The following is a 22,481-nucleotide window of genomic DNA, read 5'->3' as shown; positions in this document are numbered from 1 at the left end:
CAGGGCTTCCCTGGTGGCACAGTGGTTGAGAGTCCGCCTGCTGATGCAGGGGACACGGGTTCGTGCCCCGGTCCGGGAAGATCCCACATGCAACGGAGCGGCTGGGCCCGTGAGCCACGGCAGCTGAGCCTGCGCGTCCGGAGCCTGTGCTCTGCACAGGCCATAACAGTGAGAGGCCCGAGTACCGCAAAAAAAAAAAAAAAAAAATAATAATAATAATGACAACACACAGTGCTACTATGCACCAGGCACTATTCTAGGCACTGTCACCCATTTAACTCTGCCAGTATCATCATTCAGTGCCCTCATCTCCATTGTAGAAACAGGACACAGACGCAGAAAGGTTAAGGAACTTGGCCAGGCTCAAGCTGTCAACCCCAATGCTTTGCTCTAACAGTAGCTCCAGAAGGAAACTGAGAAGCGGTGCTCTAGGAATGGAATATGGGAACCAGAGAGGAGACGGACTTTTCTTGTCTACCCCATGGACTTCTCGACTTTTGTCAGAATGTACATGTATTCCCTGTCCAAATATAATTTTGTTGTTTGGCCACGCCACGCGGCATGTGGGATCTTAGTTCCCCGACCAGGGACCACCTGTGTCCCCAAGCAATGGAAGCCGAATCTTAACCACTGGACCTCCGGGGAGGTACCCAAATGTAATTTTAAATGAAAAATGGTAAATTCCTCACTCACCTATATATCTATGAATATATGTATATGTATATATACCCTTCTCTCTTCTCTTGAAGCATCTATCGTTCCCATTGGCAACCACCCGCTTCAGCTAAGTCGCGGAGGCCTTTGGGCTAACAGCGCATGCGGTCTTTGCGGGCCTCACTCTCCGCCCGGTATTCATCTTAGGCGCGCACAGGGTTCTCACCGCAGGCGTTTGAATTGTTGACTCTTAGCACTGTATCCCTCCTCCACCGCAGCCCCCGAAGGGTTTATACGTGCTCTTCTTCCCACCAGTCCACGTCTCACATCTCTTCAGGATCTGACCTGCCCATGTCTGCTGCCTCACCTCCCACCCCAGTGGAACTCCATGAGTCCAAGCCAGTTTGGACCTTTCTCCCGGGGTTCCCTCGCCTGGAGTGTCCTTGCCTGCCCTTCAAGGTCCAATCGTATCCGCATCCTTTCCTAAGTGATTTGATTCCCTAGCCGTCTCCCTCCACAGACCGGGATCCCATCCAGGGCCTACGCCAGTTCTGATTCATGCCTGTGTTCTCAGCACTCACTCAGCCCGGGACACTTAAAATTCTTTCCTGCCGTCCCACCCCACCGCGTCCTGCCAACACCACAGCTGAAGCGGTACTCGAACCCAAAGCCTCCGGCGTCCCCGCCCCGCCCCGCTTCCCCAGCTTCTCTGCAAGCCCACGTACGCCCCCGGCGATGAGCACGCGTACTGAAGCGGAGTCGCCGCGCACTCCCAACTGCCCTCTGCAACCCGCCGGCTTGCTGAAGCCAACCACCTACATCAACGCACGCTCAGCCCGGCGCTCACGCTCGATTCTCGCGCGCCCAGCCTGCGGCGCATGCGCACGGCCGGCAGCCGGCGAGACGTGATCTCGGTTCGGCCCCGCGAGATCTTCTCGACTTCTTCCTCCCTCGGACCGGCCTACCTTCGGTGCCGCTTCCGGGATGCCCCCACCGGTTGTGGGTTGACCGGTACCCGTTCTCTCCCGCCACGCTCCCGGGTTCCCAGACACCATTTACAGGCCGGTGGCTTGCAGTGGAACCTCCCCGTCCCCACCCCACCCCCATCTCGGAGAGCGCGCGCCCCCCTTACGCCCCGGGAACCAATCAGCAGCCGCCTTAGGTAAGTGGCCCGCGTGCCTGCGCTAGGCTGGCGCCTCGGCGGGGGGCGGGGCACGGGGCGTGTTTCGGGGCCCGGCTCCTCCTTGACCGCTAACTGGTCGTTCGGACGCCTGGCGGTTGTGCGTAACTAAGTTCGGAGTCAAAGCAACGCGTTAAAAAGCGCGTTACCGGGAGTGGGGTGGGCAGGAGACAGATAATGTGTATATTGGAAAAATTTCAGTTCTGGGAGACCATTTATATTGAGGGCCTGTAAACTGGCGGTAAAGTACTGCGAAATCCCTCCAGTAACGTGCAGAGCCGTGGGGACACTCGTAGAGGGCCTACAAACGGATTTTTAAACAGTGGGGAGGTCCTCCAAATTCCTCTAAATACAATGTAAATAGAAACTTAAGTTCTGGGGTTCCCTATAGGAGGCCTGTAAACAGGTGCCTAATTATGCTGAAGTCCCCTGAATAAAACACAGACTCAAGTTCCAGGGGAGACCCCATATGAGAGGCTGTACATATACATGTAATTGCTGGAGAGTCTTGTAGAAAAATAGTGTGAATAGACCCAGGTTCTGGGGTGGGAGTGCTCCATTAGACCATAAATACGGAGTTAGGAATTGGGAGTCTCCCCAAATAACTTGCAAATAGATTCTGGGTGATCCCCCAAAAGGAGCATGTTAAGAGATGCTTAAGTACTGAGGAAGCCCCCCCAAGAATTTGTAATAGGGGAATTTGTAATTTGTAGTTCTGGGAGGTCACCTTAAGAGTCCTGTAAATAAACACAAATAGACTGGCTTTATACTTTTGTGTGTGGGGGGGGATCCCCAGAGGAGCCTGGAAACTATTGGGAGTCCCCAAAATGCTTGTAGGTGAACTCTTAAATTCTGGGGAGCTTGCCATAGGGGCTGTAGAATAAACTCAGGTACTGTGGAAGTTCCCAGAATAACATGCATGGGAAGAAGGTCCTCATGGGTTATGTAAACAGATACTTTAGTGGTGGAGCAGAATCCCTATTGAGGCAAGAAAACAGACAATTAAGTGCACTGGAGGCCTCCAGGATAAAGTGTAAACAGAACCTTAATTGCGAGGCGGGGAAGAGTCTCGATTTCTGAGGAGGCTGTCCTTCAGGAGACTGTAAACAGTCACTTAAGTGCTGAATCAGTTTGCATAAGCATCTGTAAACTGGCCTTGCCCTCCTTTGTCTCAGAAGGCAGTCTTCCACCTAGTTTGTGGCTAGGGGAGAGGTCACGTAGAGCAGTGCTGAGAGGAGCTAGACAAGCCCCTACCTGGCTAGCAAAATTACTCCTGCATCCTGTAAACAGATACTTCCGTTCTGGGGAAAGAGTCTTACACAAGGACCTCTTAATGTCACTGTACTGGGGTGGGAGGTGGAGGGATTCATAGAATGATTTGAAGGCACTTCAGAGCTAAGCAAAGGTCAGCAAACTTTTTCTGTAAAGGTCCAGAGAATAATTACTTTAGACTCTGCAGCCCATAGTATCTCTGTCTCAGCTACTCACCTCTGCCATTGTATCAAGAAGGCAGCCATAGACAACTTGTAAAATTGATGGATGTGGCTGTATTCCAATAAAACTTTATTTCCGACAACAGAAGGCAGACCAGATATGGACCCGTGAGCTATAGCAGTTGGCCTCGGAGTCCTGCAAACAGACATACTCAAGAGACTTCCCTGGAATGAAGTGTAAACAGCTGGGGAAACTCCCTAGGGGCCTATAAGCAGCTAGTTAAATGGTAGAGAGTGGGTTATACAGGTAACCATACATTTTATAATGTCTTAGATGTGAGACATATAATGACATATAATGACCCTGGTGAGGGACATATAATGTTCCTGGTGAGGCCTTGGAGGGTGAGGGATGGCAGACCGTCAGTAATGGAAGGTGAACACACTGAAAGTAGAGGGACACCCGGTGAAAACAGGTCCTTGAATACAGGTGCCCCACCCCCACATGTGCCAGTATTGGGTAATCAAAAGGGTAGTTGTCAGACTGGGGGTCATGTTACAGATTTGTATGGAAATGCTTTGCTGCACTTTGGGAAAGAGTATGTTCCATTTTTATGTGACCTTCCCCCATGTGTTAGTATTTATGTTGAGAAAAGTGATTAACAGTTGGGAATAGTTTTGGCTACAAGAGATAGCAGGGGATTTGTTTGTCACTGCATCCAGAGATAGGCAATTAAAGGTTAATAGGGAGTCCCCGAACCTTGTGTTTTGTCTCTTATGCCTTCCTTCCATTAAGCTGCCTCACAGACCTTAATGGCTGCTTGAGCTCCAGCCTCCACACCCGCATTCCTTTCAGCTAGTAGGAGGAAGGGACAAAAGGCAGGTGCCAGTGTCTGTGAAGAAAAGTTTCTGAACGCTGCCAAAACACGCTTCTGGTGTCATACCGTTGGCCAGAAAGAGCTTAGTCACATGGCCGCAGCTAACTGCAGACTAGGCTGAGAAGTGTATTCTGGATAGCCAGGTGTCCAGCTCAGAACTGAGGGTTTTATTTCTTTGGAAGTAGTGAAGAATGGCTATTGAGATCCTGCTGGCAGTCACTGCCACAGCCACAGAGCTCTCTTGAAAGGAAGTGCCTTATAGTCCAGGGTAAGCCAGATAGAGTGGGGAGAGACTTCTTTCATCCTGGAATCAACCTCTTTCTACCCATAGGTGACCATGTCTGAGTCTGGGCACAGTCAGCCTGGGCTCTATGGGATAGACAGGCGGCGGCGGTGGAAGGAGCCGGGCCCTGGCGGCCCCCAGAATCTCTCCGGGCCTGGTGGTCGGGAGAGGGACTACACTGCACCTTGGGACAGAGAGAGACGGGTGAGTATCTGGGCCCAAGGGCAGCATTCATGTGTCCACTCATTCCACCAATGTTTATTGAGCACCAGCTAGGCACCGGGCCCTCATCTAGATGCTGGGGATATAACTGTGGACAAAACGGACTGCGCTCAGAGTGATAAAGGGGCTGTCTTAGATGAAGCAGTCAGAGAAGGCTTCTCTGAACAGCTGACTTTTGAGCAGAGACCTGAAGGAGGCAAGGGGACAAGTCCTGACAGAATCTGAGTGAAGAGCATTCAAAACAGAACAGCAAATGCGAAGGCCCTGAGGCCTTATATCTGGTGTGTTCAAGGAGTAGCCAGGAGGCCAGCGTGACTGCAGTGGATGAAGAAGGGGAAGTGATAGAAGATGAGATCAGAGAGGAAACTGGGGCCAGATCATGTGGGACCTGATAGGCCTTGGAAAGAACTTTGGATTTCACTGACTGGAATTGGCATTGGAGTTTGAGCTGAGAGGTGCCAGAAGCCCCTGTTTTCCAGAGTTGTGTCATGATAGCAGCCTTTTTTGTTTATTGAGCAGTGTGCAGTGTGCTGGTGCTCTGCAGAGTGCTTTCCATCCTTTGGGTCTTGCTGAGCTCCTGCAGCTGTCCCATGAAGTAGAGCCTATGATAGATGCAGTTTTCACTAATGAGGAAATGAGTCTTAGAGGGGAAGGGACCCACCCAAAGTCACAAGTCAATAAGCTTTGGGGCCAGGCCTTGAACCCGAATCCAAGTGAGCCTCAGGCGCAGCACCACTGTGTCTGCTGTAGAGTGTCCTGGACCGGGAATCAGGAGTCGGGAGCGTCGTTGTGGGCCCGGTCCAGCCTTGCTCCTCTCCTGTGTGTAGGTGACTCACTGCCACAGCCTGCCCCCCGGGTTCTTTCTCCAGGGCCCTGCCCGCCTCTAAGGGCTGTTTATTTGGGGGGGGGGGGGAGTGGAAGAAGATAATGGTTGGGACAGTTTCTGAGCCATAAAACTGCAAAAATCATGAAGGAAATTTATTCACAGTGAGCTTGGCTCTTGCTTACTCCTTCCCTTGGGCCACAGCATAAATGACAACACGCAGTCTCTCCTCCTTCCACACACATCTTTCTGGGGAATGTTACCATCCTCCTGCACCTTCAGCTTCAGTCCCTGAACAAGCAGCTCCCAGATGTCTTGTCTTTGAGACCCTGGCAGCCTCCTAACTGGCCAATGGACTCCTCACGTCCTCCATGTCTCCTGCTGACCTCAGCGTCTTCCTGCCAATTCTCTTCCTCCCGCTACTAGTGACGGCCCATCAGGTCTCATCCTGGTCACCCCCACGCCCATCGGGCACCAGTGCTGTACATGGTGCCTCCTGACTGTGTCTCCTATCCATCCTCATCTCTTCACCCTCACCTGTTCTTTGCAAAGCACGTTCATATCCTTTGGTTTGTCCTTCGTCATAGGCCAGTGAGTGAGCAGGATTTAAATAAGTATCCTCAATATGTAGGTGAAGAAACAGACCTACTGAAGGGTCAGGACTCTCCCAGGGTTACTCAGGGTACCACAGAAGGAACAGGATTCAAACTCAGGTCTCTCCCCTTTCTTAGGCAGGTGGGGGTGAGACAGAAGAGGCATGAAGAGGGTAAGGCATGGGAATCAGTCCGCTGACTTGGCGAGCCCGGGTGGGGCTGAGGAGCGGAGGTTGGGACAGCAGGGCTGTCAGGAGAGCAGCTCTAGATACTGTGCACCTGCCACGTGCCCAGTGCTCCGTGGACGGTTTGTGAGTCCTGTCTACTTTCAGCCTCTTAACAGTCCTGTGAGGAAGGAATTCCTATCCCCATTCGCCAGATGAGCAAATGGGCCTAAGTGAGGGTGATTCCTTATCCGTGTTCACACAACCAACAAAAGCCAAGGCCAAGTTCAAATGCAGATGTCTCTCGCTCCAAAGCCCCAGCGCCTTCTGCCTGGGCTTGTCTAGCAAAGGCAGCTGAGTGGAGTGGCTGGCAGCGTGGTTCTGGAACCCGGCTGTCTGGCTTCAAGTCCTGGCTCCACTGCTTAATTGGCTGTGTGGCCTTGGGCAAGCCAGTTAACCTCTCTGGATCTCAGTTTTTTCATTTGAAAAATGGGGATAAAGGTATCTCTCACAGGGCTGTTGGTAGGATTGGAGGAGTTTATGTCTGAAGGCGTTTAGAATGATACTTGACACTTAGAGGGGTGTCCAGGGAACTAGGGGAGTCACTCCTGAGTAACTGCCCTCCCTCACCACAGGATGGCAGCGAAGAGACAAGCACGGCGGTCATGCAGAAAACCCCCATCATCCTCTCAAAGCCTCCAGCAGAGCGGGTGAGTGGGGAAGACGCTTTGGAAGGGGAGGCTGGGAGCAGTTAGGGCAAGGATCTCTCCACTGACCGGAACCTTCTCACGCCCGTAGTCAAAGCAGCCACCGACTCCAACGGCCCCTGCCGCCCCGCCTGCCCCAGCCCCTCTTGAGAAGCCCATTGTCCTCATGAAGCCACGGGAGGAGGGGAAAGGGCCTGCGGCCACAGCGAATGCCTCCACCCCCGAGGGCACTGCCCCACCACCCCCTGCAGCCCCTGCGCCACCCAAGGGGGAGAAGGAGGGGCAGAGACCCACACAGCCTGTGTACCAGATCCAGAACCGGGGCATGGGGACTGCCGCGCCGGCAGCCATGGACCGTGAGTTGGGGCCGGGCGGGATCTGGTTGGGAGCCGGAACCCCCTCGCACAGACCGTCAGCACGTCCTTGTCTGCAGCTGTCGTGGGCCAGGCCAAACTGCTGCCCCCAGAGCGCATGAAGCACAGCATCAAGTTGGTGGATGACCAGATGAATTGGTGCGACAGTGCCATTGAGGTACTGGGGGGTCAGGGCTCTCTCCCTGCTCGACCTTCTCCGGGCCCCACACCCTCACCTCCTCCCCGCCCCCCAGCTCCTTGGCAGGCAGCACCAGACTAGACAGCTTTCGGGCAATGGCAGCAGTGAGAGAATGGATCAGAACGTTCTCACCTAGCCGGGCCGAATTTCAGTGGCTTACACTAGCTCAGCTGTGCTGGTTGCTAAAATGCTGAAATACTTTGATACTGGTTGGCGGAGAGGGACCCATTACCACCGCAGAGGCCCTGGGATCTCCTGCCCGCTCTCGCACGCAGCAGGGCAGCCTCCTGGGCCTGCTCCAGTCCTCCTCCTGATTGGTCAAGACCCATGCAGTACCAGTGTGAACTGGTTTGAATGTTAGCCCCCGGAGGTTCCGCCTCCATCCCAACAGCCCTCACTGTAGTCCACACCTCACACCTCTGGACCATCATATCTACTTCCAGTGTCCCAGTCTTCATTTCCCCCCGTCCTGTTTTTTCCCTCCCAGGCTTGTCACATTACTCAGATTCTCCCAGGTATGCTCCCTCTCCTTCTCCAACAGCTTGGATTTACTAACAACATACCAGGCCCATCTGTTACCACTCTCATGTTGATATCAACTGGGAAGCTTTAAAAAAAAAAAAAGAGCCGCTGTCCAGGCCCTGCTATAGAGCACTTACCCACAAATCCCCAAACGTGGATCGTATAACTGAGGAACTCATTTGTAGTTTTGTTTAATTTTAATTAATTTAAATTTAAGTAGCCACATGTGGTCAGTGTCTACCATATTGAACTGGGCTAGCCCTCGATATTCTGCTTTAGTGGGTCTAGGGTTCAGCCCAGGATTAGAGGGGTTTTTTTTAGAGCTCTCCAGATGATTCTAAGGTGCAGCAGCCACATTGAGGACATGACTCTTTTCCTTGAGGAGTGTCTCTTATGCCCCCTGGTGGTGAAAATCAGCAGAGCTGGCAGCCCAGAGGTGAAGGTCTCAGGATTCTGTAGGACTCTTAAACCCCACAGACAGAGCCAGGACGGGCTGGTCTCCCCTTCCTGCTTACTGCTGCCTTTATCACGCTTTCCCATGTTTTCCCAACCTGCCTGAAGCCCAAAGCCTCCCAGGAGTCTGCTCCAGTGGCCCTCAGTTACTCAGTCCTGGCTTCTTCCACCCATCCTTTTGTTCCTATGCCTCTCCCCTTCTCCCCAAAGTCAGGCGCCCCTTTTCCTCTGTGTTCTAGCCACTCTGACTTCCTAGTACCTTCTTGACCAGGGAGGCTCTTTTCTGCGTTGGAGCTCTCACAAATGCTGTTCTTTGTGCCCAGAACGTTCCATATACCCCCCTTCCCCCGCCCTTTGCCCAGTTGAGGGGATTTGGAGCACAAAGGTTTTTCTTTATATCTGAGAAGGTAGGTGGGCGAGCCATGGAAGTCTTTAGGGCCCCTTCCTCACTCCCACTCCATCAACCGACAGATTTTTGAGGGTCTCATTCCTGCCTCTTCCCGCAGTACCTGTTGGATCAGACTGATGTCTTGGTGGTTGGTGTCCTGGGCCTCCAGGGGACAGGCAAGTCCATGGTTATGTCGTTGTTGTCAGCCAACACTCCTGAGGAGGACCAGAGGTGAGGGGGACGTTGGGTCTGCAAGGGAGGTGGCACCCACCTAGGTCAGGGGAGGGTGGGCCTGGATATTGCAGGTGGTGTTTGGTGTTCCCCTACCTTGACCTCAATGTCTCTGTCGGATGAGGATGGTGACCAGTCTGGACCAAACTTTCGTGTAGCTCCAAGCACACCAATCCTGCACCTCCCTCCCTCCCTCCCTTCCTCGTTCCAGCAAATGGACAGGACCAGCCAGGAGCTGGCATGGCACATCCGTTAAGTCTTTGGATTTAGGTTCACCCCAGTCTCAGCCCTGCCGCTCACCAGCTGGCTGGTCTTGGGCAGGTCCCTTCACCTCCTGGTATCTCACTTTCTCATCTGTAAAGTGCATTTTTGGAGGATGAGACAAGATCGGGAAGGCAAAAGTTAACAAGAACTTGGCACAGAGCGAGTGCTCACAGGATGTGGCTGATGTGGCCTGGGAAACACTGGGACAAGAGACCTGGATGAAGGGCGTGGGTTCTAGACCAGCCTCAGTCCTGCCTTGCTGAGTAAGGACAGGGTATGATTGTGAAGGTAAAGGAGGGAGTCCTTTGGGGGAGGAGGGAGCTTGAGCACTAGAGCCCCAAACTGAGGGCAGGGAAGGAAAGAGGGAAAGGCAGGGATTGGGGAGTCAGGTAGGGAACACAGACAGTCTAATTAAGGAAGAATCAAGATGGGGGGTGAGCAGGGGTTGTGGCCACTTAGGGTTATCTTAAAGCGTAGGAGTTTGGTTTTTATAAAGTCGGTGATGTCACCCTGGACACCATGGTTGGGCCTCAGGGGTCCATGAACCCCCGAACGGTATATGCAGGATTCTACACACATTTACAGTCAGGCTTCTCTTCTAGGGAAAGTGTCCATAGTTCCCACCAGCTCTCAGAGGGGCCTGAGGGAAACCCGGAACAGGTTAAGAACCCCTGTGGTGAGAACGTACATCTCCAGACCCCGAGCTGCGGTGCCCCGCCTCCCAGGTCGGCTCCGTCCCCACTCTTCTCTGCTCACTCATGACCTCAGCTCAGCTGGGCCGCGCTCTGGCACAGCTGCAGCTCTCTTGGCCGGCATCCTTTCCATCTCAGCTTCCACCCCCAACTAGCAAAACTTCCCTGTGGCCGTCGGCTCAGATACTTGAGCTAGAATCCTGTCGGCCTAATGTGTCCTTCTGAGGCAGGTCCGCCTGTGACATGGCAGACGTTGGTACCAACTCTTGTCATCAGGTCTCATAAGTTTTACCTCCTAATTATCTTGAGAATTCATCTGCTCCTCTCCTCCACGCCCATCTCCTGGTCCAGGCCACTGCCATCTCCCCTGGAGGAGGCCAGGAGCCTCCTAACTGGTCTCCCTGCTTCAGTTCAACAAATATTTATTGGGTGTTTACCACGGGCCAGGCCCTGTCCTGGGTGCTGGGGCTACAACAGTAAACAAAAGTGGCAAAAATCTCTGTCCCCGTGGGGCTTGCATTTTAATGGGGAGCTAGTAAACAAGCACATTAGAAGATGATAATCAAACAGGAAGGGGTTATGGGGAGGTGGCTGGGGCCAGGTTCCTGTATAAATCAGCTGGTCAAGGGGCCATTTGAGAACAAGCAGACGCTGAGGAGGGGGAGCAGGGAAAGCGCTCCAGTCAGGGCAAGAACTGGGAGCCTGGATGCCCCGCACCCTCTCACCATGGGGTGGAGAGTATTCAGTGCTGTGTGTCCCATACCTGGCACATGGCAGGTACACTTGATAATTAATAGCCAGCTATTTTATAGCATCGTGTATCAGGCACTCTGTTAAGCGCTTTATGTATATTAACCTCACAGTCACTCTGAGAGATTGAGACTATTGTTGTCCCCGTTTTACAGACGAGGAAACCGAGGAGAAAGAGATTAAGGAACTTATTCAAAGCCACACAGCCAGGAAGAGGCAGAGCTGGGGTTTGAATCCCAGCAGTGCAGCGAAGTCCTTGCTCTTAAACACCTCAGTCTATTGATTTTGTTAAGACTTAACAGGTCTACCTATGGGTAGGGGTAGGGATGAAGTCATGTGATATAAAACACAGCCCCCTAGGCAGCAGGGGCCATGAATGGAAGGCTTTGCGGGCAGGCGGGAATCACATCTCATGGTCTCACTCACAGGGCCACACTCTGGAGGCGGCAAAGGCCAAGAACCTGACCTCTAATGCCCCCGCCTGCTCCTTTCCACAGGGCCTATGTCTTCCGGGCCCAGAGCGCCGAAATGAAGGAACGAGGGGGCAACCAGACCAGTGGCATTGACTTCTTCATTACCCAGGAGCGGATCGTTTTCCTGGACACGCAGGTGCTGACCCCCACTCACCCCACCCTGCTGCGTGCAGCACTCAGCTTCATCCCCAAATGTGTTTAAGCCAGAACCTTGCTTGGATTCCATGGGGCTTCGGCCAAGCCACGGACATGCTAGTGCCTTTGGGCAAGTTGTGTCTCTTTTTGGCCCTTAGTCTCTTCTTGTCAGATTTCACCCCCTCTCCACTCCCATCCATCCGTGTACACAGGAGCCTAAAGAATCTTATAGCATAGCAGTTGGAAGTGTGGGCCCTGGAGTCAGTCTACAGCCAGAGCTGGCCTTTAAGTAAGTTTTAACCCCCCCACCTCCATTTTTTCATCTGTAAATGGGGGTGATAGTTTTCTCAGCTTCATAGGAGGGTTGCAGGGAGTCAGTGGAACAGTCCAGGCAGAGTGCTGGGCACGGGATGGTGCGTGGCGAGCCTTCAGGCGCCTCACTGTCACAAGAGCTGGCCTGTCCTGCGTTACCTGGCAGCTTTCCTCAGCTTCTCCAAGATCCCTGTTCCTTAGCTAGGCAGCCGGGGCCTGTGCGGCTCGCCTGTCAGACTCCCTGGACTCCCCTCTCTGATGTAGACACCGGCCCCACCATACACACCTCCAAGCCTTGCCATAGTCTCGCTCCTGAGCTCTGCGACCTTGGCCAAGTTGTTTAACGTTTCCACTCCTCGGTTTTCTTAAGTGGGAAAAACAACATTGCCTCCCTCGTGGGGTTTCTGTGAGGTGTCAGTGAATTAACACAGGTGAAGTCCTGGCATGAAGTGGGTTCTCAGTACTCTTGGCTGTCAGCATCGTCACCATTAGAACATTCTCTCTCCCCTTGCTTTGTTGCTTGGCTGTTGCCTTCTCCTCCCTGAAGACTCCACAGGGGCATTGCCTCCTCCCGGAAGCCTCCCCCTCCTCTGAGCGCCCACCGGTGCCCATGTGCACCCATGTGCACCTCCCAGCGCAGCACGTGGCTTACCACAATCTGGTTCTTGCATTCTGTGCCCGCTCCTATCCGGTCTGCAGCTCCTCAGGGAGAGGCCTGGCCCACAGCTGATGCTCAATGAATGTTAGTGGAACAAAGTTCTGGCCACCGTACACATTGATGGGTGGAAAACCTTCCACAAATGTGGTGTGAGACCTGTGTGCCAGGCCCTGTGACAGGACCACCGAGACCTTGTGCCGAGCTGAACCAGCTGCGGGCTGGTCCGGGGCCCCCATGGGGCAGAGCAGAAGTTAGAACAAGACAGAATGGAAGGGACTTTCCTGGTGGTGCAGTGGTTAAGAATCCGCCTGCCAGTGCAGGGGACAGAGGTTCGAGCCCCAGTCCAGGAAGATCCCACATGCCGTGGAGCAACTAAGCCCGTGCGCCACAACTACTGAGCCTGTGCTCTATAGCCCTCGAGCCACAACTACTGAGCCCATGTGCCACAACTACTGAACCTGTGCTCTAGAGCCTGCGAGCCACAACTACTGAAGCCCTTGCAGCTAGAGCCCGTGCTTCACAAGGAAGCCACCACAACAAGAAGCCCGCGCACCACAAGGAAGAGTAGCCCCCGCTCGCCGCAACTAGAGAAAGCCCACGAGCAGCAATGAAGACCCAATGCAGCAAGCAAACAAGCAAGCAATAAATGAATGAATGAATGAATGAATGAGAAAAGACAGAATGGAACACTGCAGTGTTTGGGGTTTTAGAAAGTGAGCCATTGGATTGACGAAAGAGGAAAGAGGAAAGCCTCTTTTTTTTTTTTTTTTGCGGTACGCGAGCCTCTCACTGCCACGGCCTCTCCCGTTGCGGAGCACAGGCTCCGGACGCGCAGGCTCAGCGGCCATGGCTCAGGGGCCCAGCCGCTCCGCAGCATGTGGGATCTTCCCGGACCGGGGCACAAACCCGTGTCCCCTGCATCAGCAGGTGGACTCCCAACCACTGCGCCAGGGAAGCCCCAAGCCTCTTTCTTAAAGTTAATTCCATCCAGGGCAGGAAGAAGTGGATAGATGATCCACTAATTTAATCTCTTGTATTTTTAGTGGGATGTTCCTTTAAGAAAAGGTGATGAGCTCACAGATGACTCTTTTACACCCACTGATGCAGTTCTTTGTTTGTTTGTTTGTTTGTTTTGGCTGTGTTGGGTCTTAGTTGCTTCGTGCTGGGTTTCTCTAGTTGCAGCGAGCGGGGGCTACTCTTCGTTGCGGTGCGTGGGCTTCTCATTGCGGTGGCTTCTCGTTGTGGAGCACGGGCTCTAGGCGTGCAGGCTTCAGTAGTTGCAGCACTCAGGCTCAGTAGTTGTGGCACACGGGCTTAGTGGCTCCACGGTATGTGGGATCTTCCCAGACCAGGGCTCGAACCCGTGTCCCCTGTACTGGCAGGTGGATTCTTAACAACTGTGCCACCAAGGAAGCCCTGATGCAGCCTTTTAAATCCTCACTAGTCTTCACATTAACCATTGTTATTTGACCTGAGTGATTATCCTAGTGAAGTTTTGAAAGCATTTGATACTTTTTTTTTTTTTTTTTTTGCGGTACACGGGCCTCTCACTGTTGGGGCCTCTCCCGTTGTGGAGCACAGGCTCCAGACGCGCAGACTCGGCGGCCATGGCTCACGGGCCTAGCCGTTCCGCGGCATGTGGGATCCTCCCGGACCAGGGCAAGAACCCCTGTCCCCTGCATCAGCAGGCGGACTCTCAACCACTGTGCCACCAGGGAAGGCCTGACAGCATTTGAAACAACAAAATAAGGGTGTCGCAGGGACATGACTCATTCAAGTGGATGTTCGATTTTCCAGCACTAGGAGCGCTCTTCTGGGGCACGCAGCACTTGGGAGCAGTGGGGACTTGTGAGAGGGCTGGGGAAAGTGTGTCGGCTTTGAAACTCTTTTTCTGTCACCTCCTCTTACTGACTAGTTCTTTCCTAATTAGAAACTGCCCGTGTATCTGACATTATTTTGTCCTGAGAGGTGATGTATCTGCAGTCATCGGGTGGAACTTGGTGGCCGTGTCCCCTGGGATCCTGACCCGCGGCCCTTCCCTGACACCTTGCTGTCTTCCTGCTCCAGCCCATCCTGAGCCCCTCCATCTTGGACCACCTCATCAACAACGACCGCAAGCTGCCTCCAGAGTACAGCCTGCCCCACACCTACGTGGAGATGCAGGTGAGGGGGCCGAGCCAGGCCTGGTGGTCCAGGATGGAGCGCTAGTGGATACGGGTTAGGCTAGTTTCTGCTTCATAAGAGCCCTGGGTACCCCAGAGCTGGAGGGAGAGGACGGCACCAAGAGTCAGACCTGACTCAGCCCCTGGCTCTGCCTCTCGGCAAAATCATCCCCCCTTCAAGCCTCCGTATCCGCCTGTGTAAAAAGGGGCTGATCATTGCCACCTGGCCCATTTTAGGGATGGCCTGGAAGGGAGGTGCCCGTGCAATCTGGGCGCATAGTAGGTGCTTATAGGCTCAGAGGCGCTTTTGCCCTGCGGCCCCCTCAGCTGAGTCCTGAGATCAGGGACCTCAGTCTGGGCTGAGGGAAACTTCAACTCTGTCGTCCCTTCCTGCCCCCCTCAGTCACTCCAGATCGCTGCCTTCCTCTTCACTGTCTGCCACGTGGTGATTGTCGTCCAGGACTGGTTCACGGACCTCAGCCTGTACAGGTGAGGCGCTGTCGGGAGCGGAGCCAGGCTAGGGACGGGGGCCCCGAGACTCAGCCACTTGCACAGCTCTCACCACTTCCACACGGCAGCCACAGGGACCCTTTGAAAACGTGAGTTGGAGAGGATCACTGCCACCTAATCCTCTCTCAGCACACATACACACTTACCACCCTCCACGGACTGTGCACATCACTCAGAGTAAAATTCAGGGTCTTCCCCATGCATGGCTAACAGGGTTCTACGTGATGTGGTCCCGGTCACCGCCCCAACCTCCCCCAGCACTTGCCTCACTCCTTCCATCAGAAGTGTGGTGGCCCCACGGCTGTCCCTCGTGGCGCTTAGGACCTCTGCACGCCTCACCTCTCGGCTGGAAACACTCTCCCCGCGGCTGCCAGGCCCCCTCCCTCATGCCCTTCACGTGCCCCTGAGGCCTCCCCAACCTGCTAACTGCCTCTCCTGTGACTCTCCCGCTCTTACCCTGCTGTGTTCTCCTTCACTGCACGTATCACTCCCTGACAGGATGGTGTGGACCTTTTTATGGTCTTGTCTCCCTCGTTAGAATGTAAGCCCCAGTGGCTCACACAGTGCCTGGCACAAGGTGGATATTTAACAAGTTTGTTGAATAAATAGCACGCTGAGGAACTGCTCCTTAGAGCCTCGTGGTCCATCTCCCGGCGTAGGTGCCATTCCCGCGGGTCCCTGGTGGGCAGGGAAGGGAGGGAGTCAGGATCTGGCAGGAGTACTGCCTGAAGCAGCTGGAGGTTCCAGAAATGCCCCCAGATAGGACTGGCTCCGATCCTCTTGGCCTCAGGCCCCAGGAGGTAGCTGTGGGGAGGCCAGCAGCCCTGGGCACGGGGCCCAGACAGACAGATGGAAGGAACGGGAGCTTGTGGGGAGGGGAGAGCCGAGCTGAAGGAAGCAGATGTCTCCGGAGTCAGGCAGCCCTGTGTTTGAATCCCAGCACTCGTTAGGCGAGCGGTTGCTTTTTCCACACTTCCTCATAGGCAAACGGTGTCCTGCAGATGAAGTGAGTTAAAGAATGTAAAGCATTCAGCAGAGCACCTGGTGCCTAGTAAGCAGTAGATTAAGTGGGAGCTTAAGGTTTGTGTTAGTAACTCTGGGGGTGGGTGGGAGCTGAGGGTCTGGCCAACAGTAAAAAAACAAGCTGCTGGGGGAGCCGGCTGTTGTGACCAGATCTAAGTGACTTCATTCTGAAACACCCCCTCCTACCACCGTCGTCTGTTGGAATTCATTCAAAAGACAAATATATTGGGCATTTACATAGGCTGGTCTCTGTCCTGGGCTCTGGGGATACAGGTGTGAACAAACAGGTAACACAGGCTGCCCTGTGGAGGTCACATTGTGGTGGGGTGTGGCCTCAGGCTGGCCCTTGCAGAGCCTCGGTTTTAAGCCAGAGTCTACAGGTGGCCTCCCCAGAGCAGGTGAATCCCTGGAAATTGTGGATACCATATTTGTGGCCGATTTAGGGATGGCCTGGAAGGGAGGTGCCAGTGCAATCTGGGCGCATAGTAGCTGCTTATAGGCTCAGAGGCGCTTTTGCCCTGCGGCCCCCTCAGCTGAGTCCTGAGATCAGGGACCCCGGGCTGGTCTGAGGGAAGCTTCCACTCTGTCGTCCCTTCCCGCCCCCCTCAGTCACTCCAGATTGCTTTGTGCACGTGTCTGTACGAGGAGAAGGGCCATAGTTTATCAGATCCCGTTAGCCCTTATCTCAGGTTTATTTTATTTACTTTTATATATACTTTTCTATATTTGGAAGAATTACTTTAAGATAGCATAAACTGGAAACTTACATCCATACAAAAACCTGCACAGCTTTACTCATAATTGCCAAAACCGGGGGCAGCCAAGATGTCCTTTGGTAGATAAACGGATACATAAGTTGTGGTACATCCACACGATGGCACATTATTCGGTGTTAAAAAGAGATGCGCTGTCCTGCCATGGAAGACAATGGAGGAGCCTCAAATGGAGATTATTAAGTGAAAGAAGCCAATTTGCAAAGGCTTCATACTGTATGATTCCAACTCTGTGACGTTCTGGAAAAGGCAAAACTATGGAGACCAGTAAAAATATCAGTGGCTGCCAGGGTTGGGAGGGGGAGGGAGGGGTGAATAGGTGGAGCAGAGAGGATTTCTGGGCCCCGAAACTACTCGTGTGATACAAGTGGTGGATTTATGTGGTTTTTGTCAAAACCCATAGAGCATACACCACCAGGAGGGAGCCCTAATGTAAGCCACGGACGTCGGGTGGCAACGGTGTGTCACTGGAGGATCATGGGAATGTTGCCAAGCGGGAAGGCTGTGTGTTGGGGGCGGGGGGGAGGGTCCGTGGGAATTCTCTTTGCTTTCCACTCAGTTTTGCTATGAACTTAAAACTCCTCTAAAAAGTAAAGTACTTTTCTTGATGGCATAAACTCGTTAAAAAAATACATACGTGTTGACATGGGTCCATGGATCAGTGTCTGAGAGGGTTGTCTCTGGGTTCCCTAAAACTGTGTGAGGAATATGGTGTGTATGTGGCATTTTTCTGAGTGTGGCTGTAGCTTTAATCAGATCCGTGAAGGGAGCCCCCTCCTTCCCCAGGCTGTGGGATATGGGGGGGCCGGCAGCAGAGCACCAACCTGTCACCCCAAACCCCAAGGTTCCTCCAGACAGCAGAGATGGTGAAGCCCTCCACCCCGTCCCCCAGCCATGAGTCCAGCAGCTCGTCAGGCTCCGATGAAGGCACTGAGTACTACCCCCACCTGGGTGAGAGGCATTCCGGGGGCTGCACTGGTGGGCAGGGGAGAGTGGGGGGCGGAAACCGGGAGTACTCTGCGGAGGGGGCGCTGGGAGGAGCACCTGTGGGGCTTGTGAGGAGAGTCAAAAAGGATTAGCTGCCACTTCCTCTGAGGGTCCCCCTGGCCATCAGGGCGTGACCCCCGAGTCCAGCTCTGGCCCCTCGATCAGAATGGGAGCCCCTTGGGGGCAGGACCCTAGTCTGCCTGCTTCTGGGTCCATGGCACGGGGCTCAGGGAGTGTGGCGTCGGCCCCAGTGGCGCCACGCACCCTGTTCACCCTGCTTGGGCCCCTACTCGCGCATCCTTGGTCCGCTCTGTCCTTGCCCTGCGCTCTGACGCACTGCTCCTCTGCAAAGATCCGGCTCGTTTATGACACCCCAGGCAGGGTCTTCCCTGCTTCCTCCACCTGGCCCAGCCCCTGGTCTTTCTGCCAGGCTCCTGAGCAGGTGGCCATCAGACTGGGGACTTCCTGAGGGCAGAAACAGACTCTGACTCATTTCTCTGGGTCCCCAGCGCTGCCCAGCACAGGGCCTGGTACTAAAGGGAAGTTACTTATCATGTAAATACAAGTGATCTGAACTCAGGGGCAGGGCTGGTCTTTGGTGTGAGAAGGGGAGTCTGAGTGGCGAGTGGCGAGTGGCAGTGGCGAGCGCGAGCTCCCCGTCTCCTCCCACCCGCAGTCTTCCTGCAGAACAAAGCTCGCCGGGAGGACTTCTGCCCTCGGAAGCTGCGGCAGATGCACCTGATGATTGACCAGCTCATGGCCCACTCCCACCTGCGGTACAAGGGTGAGGGTCCCCCAGCCACCCCCCAAGCTGGCCAGTGGCCTTCTGGCTCCCAATCCAGTCCCAAAGCCCCGGCCCCCAGACCCATCCCCTGACCCCAGCTTGACCACCCTGCGCATACCTCCCCCGGCCCTGCAGCACTGTGCCTGCAGCCTCACGGGTTCCCTCCACCAGGTACGCTGTCCATGTTGCAGTGCAACGTCTTCCCTGGGCTCCCACCCGACTTCCTGGACTCCGAGGTCAATCTGTTCCTGATGCCCTTCATGGACAGCGAGGCAGAGAGTGAAACCCCCCCAAGAGCAGGTACGGTTCCGCCTCGAGGGGATCTGGTCCGTAGGGAGACACGGCCCACCTGGTTAGAGGGAGACACAGGCTGCCCCGGTCTGGGGGTGACAGGGACCCGCCCTGGTCTGAGGGGAGACTCAAGCCTGTCCCTAAGGTGCTCAGACCCTTCCTTCCGTGGGAGCACGTTTCCGAGTCACGGAAGGACGGGGGGACCTGGGCCGGGGCTGAACTCAGGCGCTCCTGGCAGGCCAGGATGCTGTTGACGGGGAGGAAGGGCCTCTCTCGGCGGGCTGTCCCCCTTCCCCTCCCCTCCTAACTTCTGACTTTCCAGGACCCAGTTCCAGCCCCCTCTTCTCCCTGCTCCCTGGGTACCGAGGCCACCCCAGCTTCCAGTCCTTGGTGAGCAAGCTCCGGAGCCAAGTGATGTCCATGGCCCGGCCGCAGCTGTCACACACGATCCTCACCGAGAAGAACTGGTGAGAGCGCTCGGCAGAGGAGTCAGTGTGAGGGCCCCACCTCCACCGCGTTGAGGGTCTCGGAGGTCTCTCCACACCTCAGCTTCCCCTCCTGGAGCACTGATGAGTGCTACCATCTTGTTGCCGTTCCATGGGATTTTGAATCCCAATCAGCCGGGAGGGTGTGGAGCTTGTCACCAGTTTTACTAGTGGGGAGGTTCAGCCTCAGAGAAGGAAGTGTCACGTGGCAAGGTCATGCACTGTGGTTGGGTGTCCCTTGACTGCAAGGAGTAGGGCCAGTGAGCCCAGTCAAGTTTAAAGATTTATTCTGAGGCCCTGAGTGCAGAGAGCATAGCTGCACCGGAGAGGAAAGCGGAAAGCTGTCGGGAACCACGGGAGCCGCGTTCTCCAGGACCCCCCTCCCCCGACTAGCCCCCTCCACTGGGAGCCTCTGCCTCTGGCTTTCTCCACCTTCCTTCACAAAGCCCTGCGCTGCCTCCCCAGCCCCGACTCTACGTGGCTCTCTATGCCCAGAGCCCACAGCAGTGCTGCCACAGACCCGGGGCTGCCTCATCTCATTTTCCAGAGAAACAGAAACTTGAGAAGTAGCTGCAGCTTGGCTCCCCTGGGTCTGTCTGCAGTTGGCTGTGGGCAGAAGGGGCAGGGAGTGCAGACACAGCAGGAAGCCACTCTGGAGCTCTGTTTCTCTCTTTGGTCTAAACCAGGGCCCAGCGGGGAGGGGAGAATTTGGGAGGTGGGGGGTTATGCAGCTGCTAGACGTTTCTGATCATCACAAGACTCTGGAGGGATATAGAGATAGACCCCTACCCACAAAGGCCAGCACTGAGTGGAGCGGGAAGCAGTTTGGGCCCAGAGGTGGGCGCTCGAGGACTTCACCTTCGCTTCCCCTGGGGGAGGTGAGGGGATCAGGTCACCTAGCATCGGCGTTGGCATCTTCCCTGTATCCCAGGCGTTACGGTCATGCGGGGGCCACAGCCAGGGCAGCTCTGACTGTTGACCTCCCCTCACAGGTTCCACTACGCCGCCCGGATCTGGGACGGGGTGAAAAAGTCCTCCGCCCTGGCCGAGTACAGCCGCCTGCTGGCCTGAGGCCAAGGGGAGGAACGGCTCGCAGAGAACCCCCTTCCGGGCCCCCAGTGGGTGGCGAGGGGCACCCACGTCCTCTCCCCGCGGGGCGGAGAGCGGCAGCAGGCCTGATGGACAAGGGACCGTGACTTCCTCACCCGGAGACACGAGGTGTCCAGGGCCGGTCCCCCATCCTCAAGGGAGCGTTGTTCAGGGGGTGACTTTGAGATCCCGCCCCCAGCCTGGACGAGGTAGCCCATCATCAGCCCCCACAGGGACAGGCGGCGGGAGGAGCCCGAGTGGTCACCAGGAAGCCCAGGCTCCGTGTCGGCCTCCTTCTGCAGGGACAGGAGCAGCAGGTCCCTCTGCCCTGACTCCAGGCCCCTGCCTGGAAGGTGAGGCAGGGTCTGGGAGCTCTTTATTGGGGCAGATCTGGTGGCTGGAATAAAAACAGTCACGCAGCCTGTTCTGGCGCTCATCTTCTTCCCCCTCCCCAGTGTGCTGTCCTGGGAATCCCCCCAGTTCTGGGTCCCAGCCCTTGGGGGCAGGTTAGCCATGGCCTCCCATTGGAGCCTGAATGAACTTCCCGTGGGCACATCCACTGTAGGTCAGAGAGTTGCCAGGGGTAGTTAAAGACCAGTCTTTGCTATGGAGGAAGCCTCTAGAAAGGGGTATTCTATTTCCTGGGGTGATATCAAGCCTCCTGTCTCTGTGTGCCATGGAGAGGAAGGTACAGGGCCCTCGTTTTCTGCTCACTTGAAGACGGTGCCTTCCCTTTGGTGAAATGCCTAGTTAAATGCAATGCCTAACTCAATTCGTTAAAAAATAGAACACGTCCTTAGTTAAATACAATTAGTCAATATAGTATACTGTCACTCGGTATCCACAAGGGATTGGTTCCAGGACCCCCCGTAGATACCAAAATCCTTAGATGCTCAAGTCCCGTATATTAAACAGCACAGTATTTGCATGTAACCTACGCACATCCTTCCATCTACTGTAAGTCATCTTCTAGACTGGTTAAAAAACCTAATCCATGGGCTTCCCTGGTGGCGCAGTGGTTAAGAATCCACCTGCCGGGCTTCCCTGGTGGCGCAGTGGTTGAGAGTCCGCCTGCCGATGCAGGGGACGCGGGTTCGTGCCCCGGTCCGGGAAGATCCCACATGCCGCGGAGCGGCTGGGCCCGTGAGCCATGGCCACTGAGCCTGCGCGTCTGGAGCCTGTGCTCCACAACGGGAGAGGCCAGGACAGTGAGAGGCCCGCGTACCCGCAAAAACAAACAAACAAACAAAAAAGCCTAATCCACCAGTCAGTGCTGTGTAAATAGTTGTAAATACAACGTAAATGGTATGTAGATAGTTGCCAGCACTTGGAAAAGTCAAGTTTTACTTTTTGGAACTTTGTGGAATTTTTTTTTCAAATATTTTCAATCCAAGGTTGGTTGAATCCACGGATGTGGAACCCTCGGATACAGAGGGCCAACTGTACTTCCCCTTAGTCAAAACAGGTTCTACCCTTGTTCAAATACTCATATGTTATCCTTACACATGATGTTACCCTTACACATGGTGGCTTCCTTCCTCTCTAAACCTCAACTGCTCTTGCTGAGAAATGGTCCCTCCCTTTAATCCAGAACCTACCCTCAATTAAGTACACCATACAGTTCAATGTAGTACCTATCCTCACCTGCTCAGTTAAATATGGTACATCATCCTAGTTTAGTGTTTCCCAAAGTATGTCTCCAGATTGGTCTGTTCACCACACCCTAATCCCAAACTAGTCCTGGCCCTCAAATCATACCACTCCACCCTTCAGTAAAGCAGTTGGTTCCAGTCCAACCAGCTGATCTGGTCAGTCCACCACCCCCCATGCCACTCTGGTCTCCCTGGCTTCCCCCTGCCCTCTGACATACCCTGTATACAGTCCTGGTGTCCAGGTCATGGGAATCCCGGGGTCTTTTGAGAATAAAAGCACAGCTGAAGAGGGTAGAGTAGGGGTCAGTAAAGAAAGCAGTCAGGCCAGAGAAGGTCTGGCCAGAAGTGGGGAGTCTGC

At 54.6% G+C, this 22,481-nt stretch overlaps 1 protein-coding gene across 3 annotated transcripts; it reads left to right on the top strand.

The window, feature by feature from the left end:
- Positions 1–1,682: 1,682 nt before the first annotated feature.
- SMG9 (SMG9 nonsense mediated mRNA decay factor) lies at positions 1,683–21,872 on the top strand. Of its 3 annotated transcripts, XM_079908423.1 has the most exons (14): positions 1,688–1,816; positions 4,477–4,632; positions 6,866–6,940; positions 7,029–7,293; positions 7,371–7,468; positions 8,971–9,083; positions 11,287–11,398; positions 14,435–14,530; positions 14,933–15,018; positions 17,680–17,786; positions 18,499–18,606; positions 18,778–18,906; positions 19,220–19,364; positions 20,375–21,872. In XM_079908423.1, exons 2-14 carry the CDS (start codon positions 4,483–4,485, stop codon positions 20,451–20,453), a joined length of 1,563 nt encoding a protein of 520 aa, XP_079764549.1. In that variant the 5' UTR covers positions 1,688–1,816; positions 4,477–4,482; the 3' UTR covers positions 20,454–21,872. The 3 variants fall into 3 exon arrangements, with proteins under 3 accessions (XP_079764547.1, XP_079764549.1, XP_079764548.1); XM_079908421.1 differs by lacking the exons at positions 19,220–19,364; positions 20,375–21,872 and having other exon boundaries at positions 1,683–1,816; positions 18,778–19,196; XM_079908422.1 differs by lacking the exons at positions 1,688–1,816; positions 19,220–19,364; positions 20,375–21,872 and adding an exon at positions 3,493–3,504 and having other exon boundaries at positions 18,778–19,196.
- The last annotated feature ends 609 nt before the right edge of the window (positions 21,873–22,481 follow it).

Source organism: Stenella coeruleoalba (assembly GCF_951394435.1).
Source record: "Stenella coeruleoalba genome assembly, chromosome: 20".
Taxonomy (NCBI): domain Eukaryota; kingdom Metazoa; phylum Chordata; class Mammalia; order Artiodactyla; family Delphinidae; genus Stenella; species Stenella coeruleoalba.
The sequence above is the reverse complement of the archived record's forward strand: the minus strand, read 5'-3'. Positions and strand labels throughout refer to the sequence as shown.